The sequence below is a fragment of the Neopsephotus bourkii genome, unplaced genomic scaffold (assembly GCF_033783945.1).
Source record: "Neopsephotus bourkii isolate Nb327-2 ecotype Australia unplaced genomic scaffold, CSIRO-AGI_Nbou_v1 NB_962, whole genome shotgun sequence".
Lineage (NCBI taxonomy): Eukaryota > Metazoa > Chordata > Aves > Psittaciformes > Psittacidae > Neopsephotus > Neopsephotus bourkii.
Window position 1 is genome coordinate 10,068,312 of NW_026901456.1, and position 18,923 is coordinate 10,087,234.

Genomic DNA, 18,923 nt, shown 5'->3' on the forward strand with positions numbered 1-18,923 from the left:
AGATGACAGAAATAGCAGATGAGATGCAAGGAGAAGTTTCAGTCAAACTTTTCAAACCTGAAAGGCAGCAGATGGCCCAAGGCTGACAGCATATTAGCCCAAGAAACTGAACATATCCGTATTTCAGTTTAATATCTAATTTCTGGGGCAATGATCCTTTAATATCAAATCATCTCTTTGTTAACATTTTCTATCTAGGAGATACCATGGGTGCTTGGGTTCCTGGAGCATCTTTAATGAATATGAGGGAGTGTAACTATAGCCAGGAGAGCACAAATCCCTGCCTGGCCAACTCACCATCATCACAGCATGGTAACAGGGTAGGTAAAATGTATAAGCCCTTACAGCCCTGCGCATTCACCAACCCAGCCAGGGCTACACAGATGGCTTTCAATAGGCTTCTTGTAGAAGTGGGATGTAAGAAAGGATTCAACAACAGATACCTGAAACAAAGGGCATGGTGACTACATGATGACTCAAAGAAAGGGTATGGAGAGGAAGCTGTGGGAAACCCTAGGTAAAAGAAAACAAAAAAACCTGTAATTGATGGGAAGACAATGTGGGAGAAATGAGAACTACTGGAGAAAAAGCATCATTATTTCTTCAGTGCTCAAGTCTGTCTGCACTGGGAGACCTTAAACCCCCTTTGCAGTCACCCTGGTCCAACAACTACGCCTCTTTTGGGGACCTCAGTTAGCTTGGCAGGGCCACGATACAACTGATCCACAGCCTGTGATCCAGCTGAATAGCTCATAATGCTGCCTCTTGCTTAGAAACATACTTTTACTTCAAAGAAAATTTACAAAATTACATGGTCATTAGCAAGGACATGCATAATGTAACATGGAACAAAAAAAAAAAAAAAAGATGCAGCTTCATTGCTAAAATGGATTAAGGGCTGAAATTCATGTAATCCATTAGAGCCTTTTATTTTACACACATAAGTGCCTTTAGGATGCTAAGAGATCCATGTCTGAGCTTAAATAAAATAGAGTGGGCCAAACATTCAGCTGGTACAAATCAGCCCAGTCCTTTTGCTGTTGAATTTCTCCAACTTTACATCAGGTAGTGTAAAATAACTTTTTTAGAATTATAGACTAGCTATGCAGTTATTTAAGATGTGACTATTTTACGAGCATGAAGTGAATCTGCCCAGTAAGGAGAGGTTACAGAACCAGATGATGAAACTTTGCAGCATGAACACATTGGTCTAATTCTTGGATGGAAAATGTGGAAAAATAATAGAAATGAAGCCACTTAAAATTCCACCACTTAGACCTGTTTCTATCAGGTATGTCAACTCTGATTAATATAGGCTTCAAACCTTTTACCAGAGTCTGGGAAGTACCAAAACTAAAGGATATTAAAAAATATAAGAAGTTATGGTCTTTGGAAAGTGTAGTTTGTGAGTTATGGAGATAGACAGTTGTACCTCATACCTATGACTCTTAGACCTCTTTGTTGCTCTCCCTACTGCTCTCCCTTTGTATTTGTTTTGGCAATAGGACCTGTCTAAGACTTGAGCAAAAATTTGTTTGGCTAAAGATATAAGACAAGGGCTGGAAATCTGTTCTGAAGACAGGCTTCATTCTAATTCACTTCAACCACCACTACCTGCTCAAGAGTGGCCATCTGTACTCCCACTGCCCTACATCTCAAACATGAAGCTTACAGCAAGACATGGAAGGGGCTAGAGGGAATCTCAATGAGTCTCATAATAGATGTCCAGCTTCCAAACATCCATTTGTAAGTAAAACAAATACCACGCTACAGGTCTGGGAGAGATCTTACGTGAATCTAGTTACGTAAGTGGGGCAAAAGTGTTACACTTACTCCCATACTAGTCTCATATAATGTTGCCTAGTATTCTCATTCATTAGTATCCAACAGTTTTAAATTTTTTTTCTTATTTAAATTTGGCCTTTATTTGGCCTTTATCCACAAAAAATTCTTCAGACGATACATTTAGAGGACATGATTCAAAGACAATCAGGTGCCAAATGTATCCCAAATTTTTTAACTGATGTTAGTCCCATTTTTTTAAACACTTTACAAAAGAAAACAAGAACACTCTCAGTCACACTCTCAGTAAGTTAAAATAGAATAACAACAGTTCAAACAGGTGCTTATTGGATGACTAAAATTGAGCTGTAAATGAAACACTCTCAGTGACTGTCAGAAATTTCCCAGGCTCAGTGATACCTTTAGGTACCTCAACATGAAAAATGCAATACTTACCCCCTTATAATGGATCATATTGCCATCGAATTTCACTTTGTAGGTCTCAATACCCAGCTCTTTTGCCAGCCGGAGAATCCGGTTTTGGGTAGGTCCCACATATGCTCCACCAACATCTACGTAATTAACCTGATCGTTCTGTTAAAAGAAAGAATACAGGAATCAAAAGCTGCACAGGATGCTCCTCAATACAAATGCAGAAGTAGAGTGAATAATTCTATACTGATTAGCACTGCAACTACATGCACATGTAATCACAGACATGCAGAAATCACAGTGTCTTCACTCTGTCACACATGTGTGCAATTTGGTTTAACTCTTGTTTAAATTCCCCTGTAGTTTTTAGCATTGGCTTTTAGGTCTCACAAAAGATAAGAGAATCTGAAGAAATATCGAACCAAAACACCGCAAACCATTTGTCGAAACCACCTCCAGCACCAAGGCTTGTTTTCTCTGTAAATAACTGCTTAGCAGTGGATGCTGAGCACTGCACTGCAGCATTCATGGAGAGTAATCTCCTTTCCAGCACTGCATAACTTGGCTGCAGCCTGGTGTGCTTTGGCTAGCAGCTCCCAGCAATGCTTGCTTCACGCATCCCTCAGGCCAGCATTATGCTCACTTGGGAAGCAGAAAGAAAGCCAAAGGTTTCAGGAATGAATACTATTACAAGCAGGCTGATTTTCCAAGATGGTAACTCTTTTTAACACTGTTTATAGTGAGCATTTTAAGCTAGGCATTCTCAGTGTCACAGAAGAATGGTGTTTATGCTTCATGTTTCATGCACAATGATTTCTGCTGAAACACCACTGTTTATCTCTGGTTCCCCAGGAATGGCATCTGATATATTTTAAACTTCCCTTATTTTCAGGCTGGGGAGCAGAAGTAATGTCTGTATTACATTACCCTGTGCCACAGGTGACTTTTTATTTCTCTCATTTTTTTTTTAATGGCAGCTAAGACATGGTCCATTTTTAGAAGCAGGAGTGTTATTTCAGATAATTTAGCTGTGTTAAAATGCATGTCTGAGCTGTAATGATGTTTGGCTCTGCTCAGGCTGATTCTTATAGGGCTCTTAGCTACTATGTCTGTTACAGTATGCAAAGGGAGATGGGGATGACAGGAGAAATGCTTTCATACTCATGGTCTCAAGATGATAGTTTTCCTCTGTAATGTTAAAGACAGAGCAGATCCTGCCACGGACAAAGGGTATGGACTATGTGGGTGGAATTCAATTACCTTAATACGGATGTTTAACACAATTTTAGACAGCCCAAGGTACCCAAGCAGAGCAAGGCCTACAGATTTGTTTCATGACCCATGGAAGACCTGAGCTGGATGCCGGGCAAGGTATCCTAGGGCAGCTAAAATGGTATTACATGCTTCTGGTTAGGTACCAAAGACTCATTTGATGGCTCTCAGACTTCCAGTCCAATGTTAAAGCACCTCTTGTCAAGAGAAGTCCACTGGCATGTATTGCAGTGCAACCTCTTCAAACAGAGCTCTATTACTTGATGGAAGCGATGGCAACTTGGGACAGTTGTCTGCTTTGGGAACTCATACTCCCCTTTTTCTCCCTGGCAAAAGTCAAACCCAACAGTATCACAGAATGGTTGAGGTCAGAAGGGACCTCAGGAGGCCATCTGGTCCAACCCTCCCTCTTCTAGTAAGGTCTCCTAATGCAGGTTGGCCAGGACTGCATCCAGACAGCTTTTGAGTATCTCCCTGCTCTCTCAGCCTTTCCTCATGGGAAAGAAGCTACAGTCCCCTCATCATTCAGATCATTAATGAAAATGCTGAACAGGACTGGACCCACTATTGACCCTTGGGGTACACCACAAGTTACCAGCCTCCAACTAGACTTAGTACCACAGATCACCATCCTGTGGAACAGGCTGTTCAGCCAGTTTTCAGTCATCTCACTGGCTGCTCAAACAGTACATAATTCATCAGCTTGTCTATGAGGATCTTATGGGAGACAGTGTTGAATTACTGAAGTCCTAGTAGATAATACCCACTGTTTTCTCCTCATCTACTAAGCTAGTTTTTTTATGATAGAAGGTTATCGGGCTGGTCAAGCATGACTTCCTCTTGGTGAATTCATGCTGACTGATGACTTTCTAGACCTACATGTGCCTGGAAATGCTGTCCAGGATTAGTTGCTCTATCACTTTCACAGGGACTGAGTTCAGGCTGACTGGCCTGTAATTCCCTGGTTCCTCCTTCTTGCTCTTCTGGAAGACAGGAGTGACATTTGCCACACTGTAGATCAGCACAAGTGAGAGTCCAGCATCTCATGAAACACTTACCCTAACAGTGAATGTCCTTCCTCCAACTCTATCCCGGGCCTCAAGAACCACCACGTTGACCCCAGACTCAGACAGCAATTTGGCAGCTGACAAACCTACCAGAAAAAGACAAAGTGCTTTAAAGCAATGGTCAAAAACTGAACCAAAGCTTCAAGGTCAGAGATTTCCATACTCTTTTCAAAAATTCCTGAGAGAAGTGAGAAACTTTTCATGTCTTATCACAGAAATCATGTGGCTGCTGCGTAGTTGCATGTTATAACCATATCCATAAGTAGCATTCACAGACTGAAGTTTTCCTCCTTCCAGTTAGTATTTTGGCATTTTAAAACCAGTAAAACCTCAATTATTAAGGGACAAAAATGCTACTCTTCATTTGCACAATACCTAGAAAGGCAGAACCCAGCTTGAGGGGCTTGGTGTGCCATAGAGATAGAAATAATACTATATTAAGTAGGCATGTTACAGCAAGGTAAGCTTCCAACTTCTTCTCTCACTCATCAACTCTCCATTCTACTGCTATTCACTGTCCTCATTCAAATGCAGGAAGAAAGACTGCTTTATTGTCAAGATTAATTTTAAGCAATGGAGTTTGACCATGGCAATCAAACACAGATACTTTATAAAAAGAATTATGGACACAGCAAAAATCATCTAATTAGGGGACTTTGTGATGGAGGCAGTAGAGACAAGTGAAAATTCAACAGGACAGGAGTCCTCTTTGCTTTTGACAAATGTGAACTGAAATTGTAAAAAGCAATTATGAGTTTGTGAAATCAGATTATCCCACTGCCCTGCAGGCCAATTTAGCACTGAGACATTGTTTCTTTGGAGTCATTTCCCCTCCTTAAGTATACGAAAGCCAGCCGTATTGATCAGAACTTCCAAGATAGCCCGCAGTAAAGAATAATAATATTATATTCATGTTTATTACACTACCTCAAAATGTGATTAAAAGCAACTGTTCATGAGCCAACAAAGAATGCATGTCTGAAAAGACCAGAGGAGAGGAATTATTCTGGGTAGCATTAAGTGTACTTGCTTATTCTGAGGACAATACAGAAAAACCCATCAACTTCTGTGCACATAATCTTTCAATGGGGGAGTGGACTACCATTCACTGGAAACCAGAACTGGGGAAGTTCAAATGGCTTACACTGACAAAAAAATTATATATACAATTTCCATTCTCATCTAAAAATAAATTTACATCCTCACACTATATTCTTTCGATTGCTGCAGCAGAAGGAGTATACTTGATTCTTCTATTTATTTAGTTTCCTAATTTTCAAAAATGGAAGCAATTTTTCAGTAGAGTGAACATCTTCTAAATTGATCACATTTATTTCAATAGTATTTGATCATGTTTTTCCTGCATGAAAGTCTATAGAGAACATGTAATTTTTTTCTTTTTTTTTTTTTTATATTTAGTTCTTCAATACTTTTGTGATGGCATTCTCTTCTTCCACAACATAAGCATAGAAGACACAAGTCTATAATGCTGGGAATACAAACTGAAGTATTTTCTTACGAATATTTTTTTATATGAGGAAAACATATTAAAAAAAAATTTCCTACATATATAAAATAAAATAAAAGTTGAATTTCTCTATTCTGCATAAATATCACTTGGACATTCAGGCATGAGTGCATAATTCTTATTTAAGAATTACAAAATTATAAATTTCTCTTGTAAGAAAGTCTACCACAAATACACAAGTCTTGAAAAAATGGACAGTGCATTTATGTGTTATCCTATCCTACATGAAGCAGAAAAATATCTGGCCTAGATATGAAAAAAAAAAACCACAACCATTTTATGTAAATACTTAGTGCCTAACACCATCACTCCATGCTGTATTATGAGAGCTATATTCATGCCATAGCTGTGTAGGAAGAATAATGGTTGCACTGGACTGGGTTGGAAGTTAAGCTTGCTACTAGTTTATGGCTTAACTAGATGATAAGTCTAAACAAAGAAGGGCTGTTGAAGGATGAAGAACATGTGGCAATAAGGCTGAGGTTCTCTAACCTGTTTGCTTGTTAACCTGTAATTTTTGCACTCTAGCTTTACAGGTTTTTAATTTCGTTATTGTTTACCAAATGTCACCTTAGACACTGATCAGAAGAAAAAAACAGTCTTCATAGATACAAGAGTGGGAATGGGCAAGAGGTGAGGCACTGGAATAGTTTGCCCAGGGAGGTTGTGAATGCTCCATCCCTGGCAGTGTTCAAGACCAGGTTGGACGAGGCCTTGGGTGATATGGTTTAGAGCAAGGTGTCCCTGCCCATGGCAGGGAGGGTGGAACTTGATGATCTTAAGGTCCTTTCCAACCCTAATTATTCTATGATTCTATACATTGGGACAGCAATGGCTTGCTGGCAACTGTCAGAGGGCCCAACTCAGAAATCAAAACAGTGCAAAGTATGTTGATTAAAGAGTGTTACTATGTATTTATTTGTTTAAACCATGGAAATAAAATTATTTGAAAATGGAAGACTAGAGTCAACACCCACACATGGGGTATTACTATGTAGCTGCCTATGGAGCCCAACTCTTCAGCTTCATTCTTATGTGACCAAAGTGCACCAGATACAGCACCACAATCATGTAGCCTACATGCTTTTGATACACAATTAGCAACTGAATAGATTGAATATTTTCCCTTTATCTTCTCCATAACTTGAATTTTCAAGACTTTTGTTGCTGTTCCAGTACCCTTCAGTACCTCTGCCAGAGAGTGACCATATATTTGTTTGATTGATGGGGAAAGAATGAGAGGAAGAAATGAAATCTTCTCTTTTCCAGCTGCTTGCCCCACCTCTGCCTGCTCAGCTCCCCTTGGGCCACACAGATGTAGTCTTCACCTCCTCTCCAACATCTCCATTACTTCCCCAGGGGACACTGCATGCCTTCCAGGAGCTGCCAAGGGAGAGGGCAGGACCTTCACACCGTAAGAGCCTCCTGCAACATGAGCATTCCCCTAGAGCCATGACCCTCCAACACACATGGGCTCTGACACCACAATGTCCTGGGATATTGTGGATGTCCACAGTGCCCTGGGCAAACCCAGGCACTGGGCTGTGACCTCTCAGGCTGAAGCCAGGGCTCAGGTGAGGTATTTTAAAAATCACTGGAGTATGCCTGTATGACTGCAGTAGGGACTTGCCTGCCATAACCAAGGCCACTGCTGTGCCCCATTGCCACCTCCACCTCCTCCAAGCAAACTACACTAAATCACTGGCTGCAGTCCTTCCAGATATCACTCTATGAATTAGAAAGTAACTACTTGCCCCAGAAAGATGAAAAAAACTGCCAAAACCATGCCTCATTTGAAGTATCTGGCTGTAGAAAGTCACTTGTTATTAGATGAGAATAAACAAGGAGATATGACTTATACATCCTCCACAAGGGCTTCTATGGCAATTTCACAGCAAGCTCCCCCACATCTGAAGATGCCATGTGGTAAATCCCCATTCCTATTGATTCTGCAGCACTATTAAGGACTCAGAATTGCTGCTGCCACTGGAGATCATACTGCTGCTATTTTCCTTTCAGAAAATTATCATAATCCTATCAAGCAAAGCAGTTTCAAATGCATCAAAACACCAGATACAGAGTTAAAAAATAAATAAATAAAAGCAAGTAAAATGAATTCAAGCCAATCTGCAGACTATAAGACATACGCCATGGCTGAAACACAGAGATGTTGAACAAAACTGGATTTTCCTCATGGAAAATACAACAGAGCATGCCTCTACCTCATCGGAAAGAAAGGTTCAACTCTACTTGTAGTGCACAAGACTGGGGCTTAAGAGACCTGAGTTTGATTCCCAAGTGAGCCCCATAATGTAAGAAATATTTGCCTATTTTGTATGGAAGCGGTTATAAGGGTAGCATTCCTGAGAATAGTTCCAAGTTGCCTCAACACTGGAATTCATAAAAAGCATTATGAACAGATAGAGGTTCTGTAGCACAAACAGTGGGTGTTTTTAAAAAGTTGCTTTATTGGAAATGTGATAGTAATTCTACAGTAATAGAGTAATTCTACTTTTCAAAATTTAGGCTCTGTAACCCACAGCATCAAACAGATTTACTGATACACCATGATGAGAAGCAAAAACCACCAGCATCTTTTCCAGAGACAGCATACTTCTTAAGTAATGCACGCTGAACATCTCCAAGCCACAGAAGGGCAGTGGAAGGGCACCAACCTTTTAACCTTTCAAACTGAGGCCACTATGTACGTGCTGTATTGAGCACACCAAAAAAAAGGCAGAAGTTTGCTGTTAATACTGAAAAGGTAAATTTCTGCTGGTTTTCTGGACACATTGTTTGCCTACTTGCCAGCTGCTTTGAAAAAGTGTGTTTGCTTTTATGGATCCTCCATTGGGTTAAAAGTTTAAAAAAAACAACCTAATACAACATTCCTTCATAAAATGCTTGTTGAATCACCCTGCTGCACAGGAGTGGGATAATTACATTGTGTGAAAGACTACTAAGCCATTACTGTAGTGTTCTAACCTAGCAGGCTTTAATTGAGCACTGTACAGAAAAAAGCTTTCTGGAAAATCTCTACATTTTTCTGATCTTAAGCAGGGGAATAAATTTTAAAGTTTTTCGCACATTATGCTAATACACATCAGTAAAGTAAGACAATTGACAACATATCCTTGTGAAAATGCCACTAACAGCATGCTAATGCTGGGATTATTTTTATCATTTCACTGGTGAAAAACTTAGCTTTTTCCAGATGCAACTGGGTAATTATATCTGCCAGTGCCCACCTTAGAATAAGCTCTCATTATTCAGCTAGAAGTTTCTTTGCCAAGTAAACATAAACCTGTCAATAAGAGATTAAAACCTTTCTGCCATGACCCAAGGGTAGCATCTCACTTCTTCACCTCTTTCATTACCTTGCATGGTTTTGTTGTTTTTCTTTTGTTTTGTTCGGGTTTTGTTTGTTTGTTTTGTTGTGTGCACCATTTTATGCAAATAAGTTTTACGATATAATTAAAATGTACTCATTTATATCAGGCTGACCAGAGAAATCACAGATGGGCAGCAACATATAGAAGGCTGAGAATGAAGGAACTGTTTTTTTTCACATACTGAGGATTTGAAGATTTAAAATTGCCATTGAAAATGAACAACAACAACAACAAGATACTAAATTACAGCCCCTTTAATTTGCACAAACCAGTAGGAATACGCATTGCTGATCATAAGTCTACATTAATTTCCTCTTCCATGTTGCCTAAATCTATAACATTACTAACTCTCTGATTGTCACAAGTTGTATTTTATCTTTCCACATGCTATTTCACAAAACTGACGCAGAATACTTGATTCTGGGGATAAGGTTGTGTTTTTTTATTTTGTCATTATCAGGTAAATATTTTTCACTTATTTTTCATCAATTCTTTTCTTCCCCTCAAGCAAAAATAATCCAGTTGATTCAGCAAAAATTGCAACCAGAAGAGAACAAATATTTTCTGTTACAGAGTACACTGTTCAACTGATACCAGCCACTCTGACTGGTTTCAGTGGCACTACTGTTTAAATGCTTTCATCAGATGCAAGCCATGTTCTAAAGGGTACAAAGGCAGTTTCTCATGGCAAGTGTTAACAGAAACACAGTAAGCGGGGACAGAGAATTATGTCCTGAGGATGTATCCACTCCTCCATATACACCCACTCGGATTTTCAAGTCCAAAACCCATTGCAGTAAACATCTCTTCCCCAGAATAATGCACTCCCCTAAAGACAGAAAAAAGTTAACTAATATAAGCATGAGGTTAGAAATGCAACATCCACCTTCCCTTAAAATGAACACCACCAGGTAAGATGATGGTGATGGTTTGATATTATCTAGTTAATGGAAACATCTAATATAATTACACGTATTTTCTAACTACTGCTAATTGTTTTGCTCAGTAGGCAGAATAAATTCCTGATGGCTAAATGGCAATCTTCAGCTAAATAAATATATGAAAAAATGTTGTTGCTAAACTGTGATCAGTGTCATTGGCACAAATATCAAGAACATAGGTATTCCCAGAAAAGACATAATGCCTGTACCATCCTGTTCTTGTTATGCTAGGATATTGAGAGACCTGTTCTAACTAATTGAATATTTATTTTGCTTACTGGAGTAAATAACACTCTTAAGACTCCAGACCTACCTAGCTAACAGAAACACTCTTTCTGAACTTTCAATACCTTTCACCTAAACCTGAGAAATAATGTTAAAACTGCTCCTCAAGGACAAGCTATATGTTCCTAGTGCTCTCTCAGGAGCTCTGAATTTGCTAATTATGAATCATGCTGGTTTTGCCAGAAAGAAACCTAACACATTCTTCATCCAGGGGCAGAACCTGCTGGGACTACTCAAGTTACCTCCTGGGTTAGACAATGTTTAGAAATGATGCATTTACCATAGAAAACAACATGACAAATATTATGAAAGATGAAGAAAATAATAATATTTTTACATCTGATTATATAATGAACACATCACAACCATATTTTGACCAAAACTATATATCTGGTACTAAGCATAACACAAAGGAAGGAGTGTCTTAACCAAAACCCATGCTCTACATCATAGGGTTTTGTGTCTTTAGTAGCAAAACTTTAGAACACATTATGAAGGAGGCAAATGGAAACGGATATTTATGTTTATTTGCAACTATTGTACAGAATATCTATGACACTTTATACAGGGCCCTGTTAGTTTTGTCCCTGCTGTAAACTTTTCCCATAATGACAGTCAGCAAGTCAGCTTCCTAGCAGTTCATGGGGAACCAAGAGCTCTGTGAAATATTGCTATTTATTTCTTCATTCCCCAAAATGTAGGAATTTCTGATACTCAGTGACAACAATATCACTAATTACCAGCTTTCCTGTTAAATCCAGTAAGAAAACAATAAGGAATCAGGCAGCCAGAGTCCAGGACAAGGCAGATGTAAAGAGACAAACACAGGATAGATTCAGCAACCAACTATTGCACTTCTACAGGTCAAATTCTGGGTAAATTTAGAAGTAACAATGCAGAAAAAAAAAGGGGGGGGGAAGAAAGAAGAAAAAAGAAAGGAAAGGAAAGGAAAGGAAAAGGAAAAGGAAAAGGAAAAGGAAAAGGAAAAGGAAAAGGAAAAGGAAAAGGAAAAGGAAAAGGAAAAGGAAAAGGAAAAGGAAAAGGAAAAGGAAAAGGAAAGAACACAAGAAAAATCTACTGAAATCTAATCCAGATTTACACAGGTGGGACTGATTGTATCTTCTACCAATAACTGTGTATTTGACAGTTTATCTGACACCACCACCCACTAGCAGCACAGCATTCTGTCAAAACAAACAAAGTGGTATACAACATAAGTTGTGCTGCCATTAGAGCAGCCATTAAAGCAAGCAAGGAAAATCTGCATTTCCTCATTATTCACTCTTTCACTCAGACACCTCAGCCAATGTGTGGGTAGCTCAGGTGGTAAGGTTCTCGATCATCTCACATCCCATCAACCTCACATCATGGAGCAAGAGACGCAACACATAGTGCCCTTCCTTGGAGAGAGAGAGAGGAAAAAAAAAAGAAAAGCCTTAATAGAGTGTCATAAGGTTTATTCCAGCACAAAGACTAATTGCTACTATTTTTACATCCCGGCTTCTCCTACAATGTGTGGCCTTTGGACTCCTTAAGTGCAACAGAAGACAGTGCTGTTTCCTGCATGTGGCTGGCAAATCTAAGCATCATTTTTTTGAGCCATGAGATTCCCTTGCTTCTAATTAAGAGCAAATGTGGTTTTATGTGGAAATGTGGTTTTATGTGGAAATGAGAACTATCCATATCAAAGAATTATAATCTTCAGCATAAGTTTCAGTGATGACTGTTCTTCCCTTGTGCTTTGTATTGGTAACATGATGTGCTGAAATGTCTTCCAAGACTATCTGTATACAAGTTTTCTTGGGCTTGTCTGCTTCTGGACATTGTTCTCCATTTGTAATATGTCTCTGTTTTGCATTATGTAAACAAGCATTCTTAACGTCCCTTGCCTTCTTTTGATAAACTTGGCTCCCAGTGTTCAAAATTCATGTGTAAGGTGAGGCTGGCAAGCAAATATAGCCCAGACTTTCCACTGAAACAAATTAGGGTATTTTGTTTACACTCTACTTTTGCAAGATTTTGAATTATTTAAGAGAGACTTTTCAGGGTGTGTTTTTTCAGGCTGATTCTTTTGCTGGAAAATCTTAGTCAAAATTGGCTATTTCTAAACCTTCATGTAACAAACATTTTTTGATTTTGAAAACTCATGTCGCTATTTTACTCCTATTTTGGAAGTTCTAGCAGCAACTTAAAATTTGGCAAAGAGATAGCCTTTGCGTCATCATAGCACATTTTGTTATCCATGTAAAAATATGCTGCAATAGGGTCAGTTACAAAGTTGTAAGGAACTGCAGATCACATACAGGCAGCAGCCACTTCCTAGATCTGAAAAGCTGAAATATCTGAGGTTTCTGTCAAACTCTCTGAGCACTTAATGCTGACCAGTCATTAACAATCAATCCCCGAGGAATGACTGAACATCCTGGACCTTGTAGCTGATTTCATATCTCAGAGTTTTGTGCACACTGCATCCTAGGGGTATGGAGCCAAAATATAAACCTCCCTGTAACCATGGCCTTAGCTTCAGGTGCAGGTAACAGCTGAGGTGTGGACAATGTGTCAGAAGAAGTATAGCAGTGATCTGCTACATAAAAGGGACAACTTCTGAAAGCCATCCATACAGTAGTTAGTCAACACAGAGGATGACAATGTCCTAGTCCTCAATTAGTGTAGCCCTTTAACCCAAGCAGCAGAGGATTCTCTGATGGGATGTCAGGGTTATGATCCTGCTGATTAAGCAGACACACACGCATGGCACACCATGTGCTGTCAGCTTGCTGTGTTTAACAAATGAGGGAATTTAATAGCCTAAACCAAAGTGTAAAAGTAAAAGGTCAAAATCAGTCGAAACCAGAATACCCTCTTCTGCTCAGCAGAAAACCCTATAGGTAGAAAATGGGAGAAATATTCAAGGCATACAATTAAGACCTCCCTGTGAGTATGGGGAAAGTCTTAAACTTCGAGCTTCAGTTTATTTCATATGCTACTGTATAAAATGTTATAATTAATATTAACTGTATTACAGGGGACATTTCCACTACAAATGACACAAACGTGTCTGGGGCCTTTCCTGGCTGTGATCCACATTTTCAACATGTGCGCCCATGTGAAAAGAGGAAACTAGCCCAAATTCTGCAGCTCCCTCTCTGAAGGGGTCCAAATGTACTTGCTAATGAAGTGTGGGCTGTTTGAACGTGATTCCATGGAGTACAGCAGGAAAATATCAGCAATAGAATCTACCAGAAATTAGTTCTTCCAAGGGCTTCCCCACTCCGAAGCACACTTTGCAGAAGCTTCCTCCACCCCTAGAGTGCAGCTTCCCACAGGCAGACTCGATTCTGTGTCACTGTGAGTGACAGATGCATGCAGACAGAGGAGAGGAGCATAGATGAGTGCATTAGGTTGTCCAGAAATTTGTTCTCAAGAGCATGATTCATGTTGAGGAATAGATAATTCCAGAGATGCCAGTCATGATTTGAGCTTTATTTTGCAAATATTGTACAACTGATTTTTAAAGCCACAATCTCACTGCAGGGAATCTCACAATATATTAACAAGCACCTTGTTTATACCTGATGCATATTTCATTTATTCCTAGTAAATACCTAGTTTATGCCAAAGTTTTCCATTCTTTCTTGCAAACATCAGGTCACGAGTATTTAAAACACAGCAGAAGGAGAGAAGGTAGTAATCTTAGCAGATAAGACAACTTCAAGTAGATCTTCACAGAAATAAGCAGCAGCAAGTCAAGACTGGAGTCAGAGACATGTTAAGGGGAAATCCTGTCCATACCGGAGCGTGGTTTTTATCCCACCAGTCCCAAAGTTCTGGATACAGATTACATCTTTTAAGACCAGAAAGCAGTGCTGTATAACCTCTTACAGAACTGAGGCATAGGTACAGTGGTACAGGAACAGTGGGGACAGAAAAGCTGTGTAAAAAGCAAAACAAACCAAGAGCTGATAGGAATTATAGTGCCCAGCTATGAATGGTATTATATATTGAAGATAGATTAATTATGAAATAAGGCATTTATAGTCCATTTTTCTAAGGCTGTTTTCTTCAAATGATGACAGTTGTAATTCATAACAGGCAAACACCAACTTTTATGCTACTGGAGTGACATAACAGTTTCCACTGGTAAGAAAAATGTTCCTGTATCCCAAGAGTGCTATGACATGTTTATTTGTGTTCCTAATGTCACTGACAATTTTTCAGAGACTGCAACGCCTCGGAATTTCCTGGTTGGCTCCATTTCAGACTCCGCACCAGGCTTTAGTCCAAGGCATGAGTGTTCTGAAGAAACTTACTAATTCTTGTACTAGTGAAGCAAGATACTGCTTAGAAATGCTCAGTGCATTTTCCAAATCACTGCTACAGTTCGGAAAGCTGGAGAAGCAAGAGAAAAAGAGCTTCTCGGAGCCCTAAAAACCACATTAAGTTCACACCACCATCAGCTGCACACAGTACAGGGTGATAATTTCCTAAGGGCACTCTGTTATCTGAACCTTAAGCATGAAGACCCAATGACTCATGATAGCAGAAAAATAGCCAGGCATTTGATAAAAGAAAAAAGCAAGCAAAACTATGTCCAAACTCTTTCTTTCTACAGATTTTTAAATAATTACATTGTCACAAAAAATAAACCATTAATATTGTTTTAGCAAATTATATAATGTAATTAAGTAAACTGTTTGCTGTTTTATGCATTAATTCACTGTAAAGAAAGGAAATCCACCAATTCCTCCTCAATTCTAATAAAAACTCATTTTACCTATAGCCATAATGGTTGTAGTATCACTGAAGTGACATAACTCACCGTTATCATTAGTGTAGTAAAGACTCTGAAAACTGAATCCTGGCCAAAGCTGCTAACACAGTATTTATGCAACTGACAAACCAAACAGATGTTCTGCATCATAGCACCATTCTCATTCTAGGCACAGTTAAGTGCCATAAGAATAATTATTTCTGGGGTGGGGGGTAAGGGGGTGTTAAGCATGAGAATCAGCGGTCACAATGTACCTTGGCAGTGTTAAAGTAGATCTGAAGAGTGTTTGGAGAAGTATTTCCTAGCAAAGTGTGAAGAGTCCATCGCACTGGGAGAATTTAGCTGGCTGTAGCCCAGCTCTTCTCACAGTAACAAACCCTAACATGTTTTTACAGCTATTCCAGATGTTCTTCTGCCGCATTTACCAAAAGAATAATGTTGCCGGTGCTGCTAGAGCAACCTAAAACCGCACAATTTCAAAACACCATCTTTCTCGGGATGCAAAAGTCCCAGCCTGTATCCTTGCACTCTCCCTCACCTATGGGCATTATAAAGTCAGTTTTCCTACAGACTCTCTTCTGACGAGCACGAAGTACAAAACAGAGCAGGCAGCAACAAACACGTGATAAAATAACAACCGGGATATTTTTTCCCCTTTGTTTTGTGTTTTTATTTTCCCAAGTGTAGCTGACGCCCCTGAGGACATGACACCCTCTATAATCATCGCCTAAGCCTTACAACCAGCCGTGGGAATGAGCCACCCCCTGCCCCACCTCTCCCCGGCCCCGCGCCGTCCAGCCGAGATCGGCCCGACCCCGAGCACTGGAGTGATGCTCCTAGGGAGGCCGGAGGATGCCCGGGGACCGCGCCGCGCCCCCGAACCCGAACCCACCTGAGATGCCGCCCCCGACCACGACCACGTCGTATCTCCCGGCCATGCCGCTGCGCCCTGTCCTCGCCCCTGTCTCCATCCCGTCCTTCCGCGGCGGCAGCAAATGCTCCGACCCGGCTGTGGCGGGCGGACAGCACCGCGCCGTCCCGCCCGCCCTGGCCCCGCCCCTGGGCGGGAACCCGAGGCACCTCCACCAATGGGCTCTGGTCGAGAGGGGGTAACCCTTAGCCACGCCTCTCCGGAGCTGTCCCACTCACCCGGCCCGGCCCAGCCCGAAGGGGCGGTGAGAGACCCTTGCGGAGGCGGAGGGCAGCTGAACTCTGCGTCCGAGCGCATGCTTTGTCTGGTCCCGGCTCGGTACCGGTCTGTCATGGGTGCACGAGAAGGTGACAGGATGCAGATGGGTGACAAAAGATGCCTGTTGCAGGGTGCACTCACCAACCCTTGTTTATTTACTGAAATTTATAAAATGTGCTAGCAATGAGTGTGCGAGAGGAGCAGGTCCATGGATCTAATGTGTCAATGGCTACAGCAATACAGAAGCTCCACCTTGCACTAGGATCAAGTTGCATTCTGTCCATGAGCTGGGAAATGAAGGTTAACCTTTGCATGAAAGTATCTTCCCAAAGATGATGCCTGAAATAATAACTGGTTGCCAAATACCAATTTTGTTTGTACTTACCTACTATTACTGCTCTGAAATACGTTAAATATATCAAGCTACGCTTCAGGTTTGAAGAACTAAGGCCTTGATAGAATCATAGAATGCTTTGGGTTCAAAGAAACCTTTAAGATCACCTAGTTCTAATGTCCTGACATGAACAGGGACACCTTCTACTAGACCAGGTGGTTCAATACATGGTGTACATGGTGATTCTGACTTTTCTTCCTTTTCCTGCATTTTACATCTCATACAGTTTTTATTGCCAAAGTGTAAATGTCATCTCTGTGAAGCGAAGGAGAAAAAATAGAGAGCCTGTCCATTCCCTTCCAAGTAAGCACAGAAGACCTTTACAATTTACACAGTTGCAGAAAATCCTAATGCCACTTCATGTTAAATATTGATACAAGTTCTGAGAGTTGCCCAATTCTGCAATCATATTCCATACCTGGTTGTGACCAAAGGAGAGAATGAGTGCAATACTACACAGGCAGGGGCTTCAGAAATGCCTTGGCTTTCTTACAGTGGGAAAAATTAGGGCTTCTGGTGTGTGCTAATTGTGACAAATGAGGAAGGCTCATTGGAGTGGGTCTAGAGGAGAGACACAAATACTATCAGAAGGATGGAGCACCTCTCCTATGAGGACAGGCCTGGACAATAGAATGCTCCAAGGAGACCTTATTACAGAGTTTCAGTACTTAAAGGGGGCTTATAAGAAAGATTAGGAGAGACTTTTTAATAGTGTCTGTAGTGATAGGACAAGGATTAATGTTTTTAAACTAAAAGAGGGTATGTTTATACTAAATATAGTGAAGATATTTTTTTGCAATGAGGGTGGTGAAATACTGGGACAGATTGACCAGACAGGTGGTAGGTTTCCCATCCTTGGAAGTGTTCAAGGTCATGTTGGATGGGGCTTTGGTCAGCCTGATCTGGTGGAAGGTGTCTATACTCACTGCAGGGAAGTTGAGCTAGATGACCTTTAAAGGTCCCTTCCAACCCAACCCATCCTGATTCTAGGACAGCAGCGACTGAATGTAGAAACATATATGAAATCACTAAGCAACAGTATGAGAGCCAGAATAATCAATCTTCCTCCAAAACCAAGCAGGTACTTTATAAAGTAAGGTATGTGCGCAGTGCTAATTAAGTGTGCTGTGCTAGCTGCAGACATACAAGTGCCAGGTGCTATAGCAAATAAAAAGAACAAGATCCTTACTGCTCTGAGAGATTGCTGACACAGAGGCTCATTATCACTGAGATTGCTGCTACTTGCATGCTAAAGTGAGAGAAAAGGGGCCACTCCAAGACTGTGAGAGGGATATGTATTCTGAAACAGAAAATGTAATGTACCAACTGCTGTTTGTGCTTATTTTGCATTAAAAAAAGTCTTTGCTTCTTGAAACTGGTAAGGATACCTGCTCTCACAGCTCTGCTGGCCCCAGCGAGCAGGTCACTGGGAATCTGATGGATAAAAAGCTTCACCAATGGGCACCTCTCTGTCCTGGGTTCAGCTGTAACATTTAAATGTTACAACATAAATATGATGATATACGTTACAATACAATGTTATGATAAATGTTACAAATGTTACAAAAAGTTGTTACGATATAAATGTTACAAAATAAAGCTGTTAGTTTTCTCCTTCTTAGCAGCTGGTGCAGTGCTGGTTTTTGCCTTTAATCTGAGAACAGCACTTAAACCACGACACTCCCTCATGATCCAGTGGCCAAGTTTAGAAAAAAATAACAAAAACATCCTCTGTGATAGCAACAGGAAACTTGTGTGTGTCTAGATAACTTGCTGATAGATAAACTTGCAAAAAAATCTCTAGTGCTAAAAGGAGCTGCCACAGGCTCATTAAAAAGCAATGGAGATTGAAGTAATTTTCCCTAAAGCA

General features: G+C 40.4%; 1 protein-coding gene across 1 annotated transcript in view; it reads right to left on the reverse strand.

Moving 5' to 3' along the window:
• The window catches only part of LOC133215318 (amine oxidase [flavin-containing] A-like), a 38,686-nt gene extending 22,202 nt beyond the window's left edge, over positions 1 to 16,484 (reverse strand). The window contains exons 1-3 of the mRNA XM_061359290.1: positions 16,363 to 16,484; positions 4,545 to 4,639; positions 2,239 to 2,376 (exon numbers count right to left, since the gene is read on the reverse strand). Of these exons, the coding sequence (XP_061215274.1) occupies positions 2,239 to 2,376; positions 4,545 to 4,639; positions 16,363 to 16,441 (312 nt within the window). The 5' untranslated portion in view covers positions 16,442 to 16,484. The remainder of the gene's footprint in view (positions 1 to 2,238; positions 2,377 to 4,544; positions 4,640 to 16,362) is intronic.
• Between the last annotated feature and the right edge of the window lie 2,439 nt (positions 16,485 to 18,923).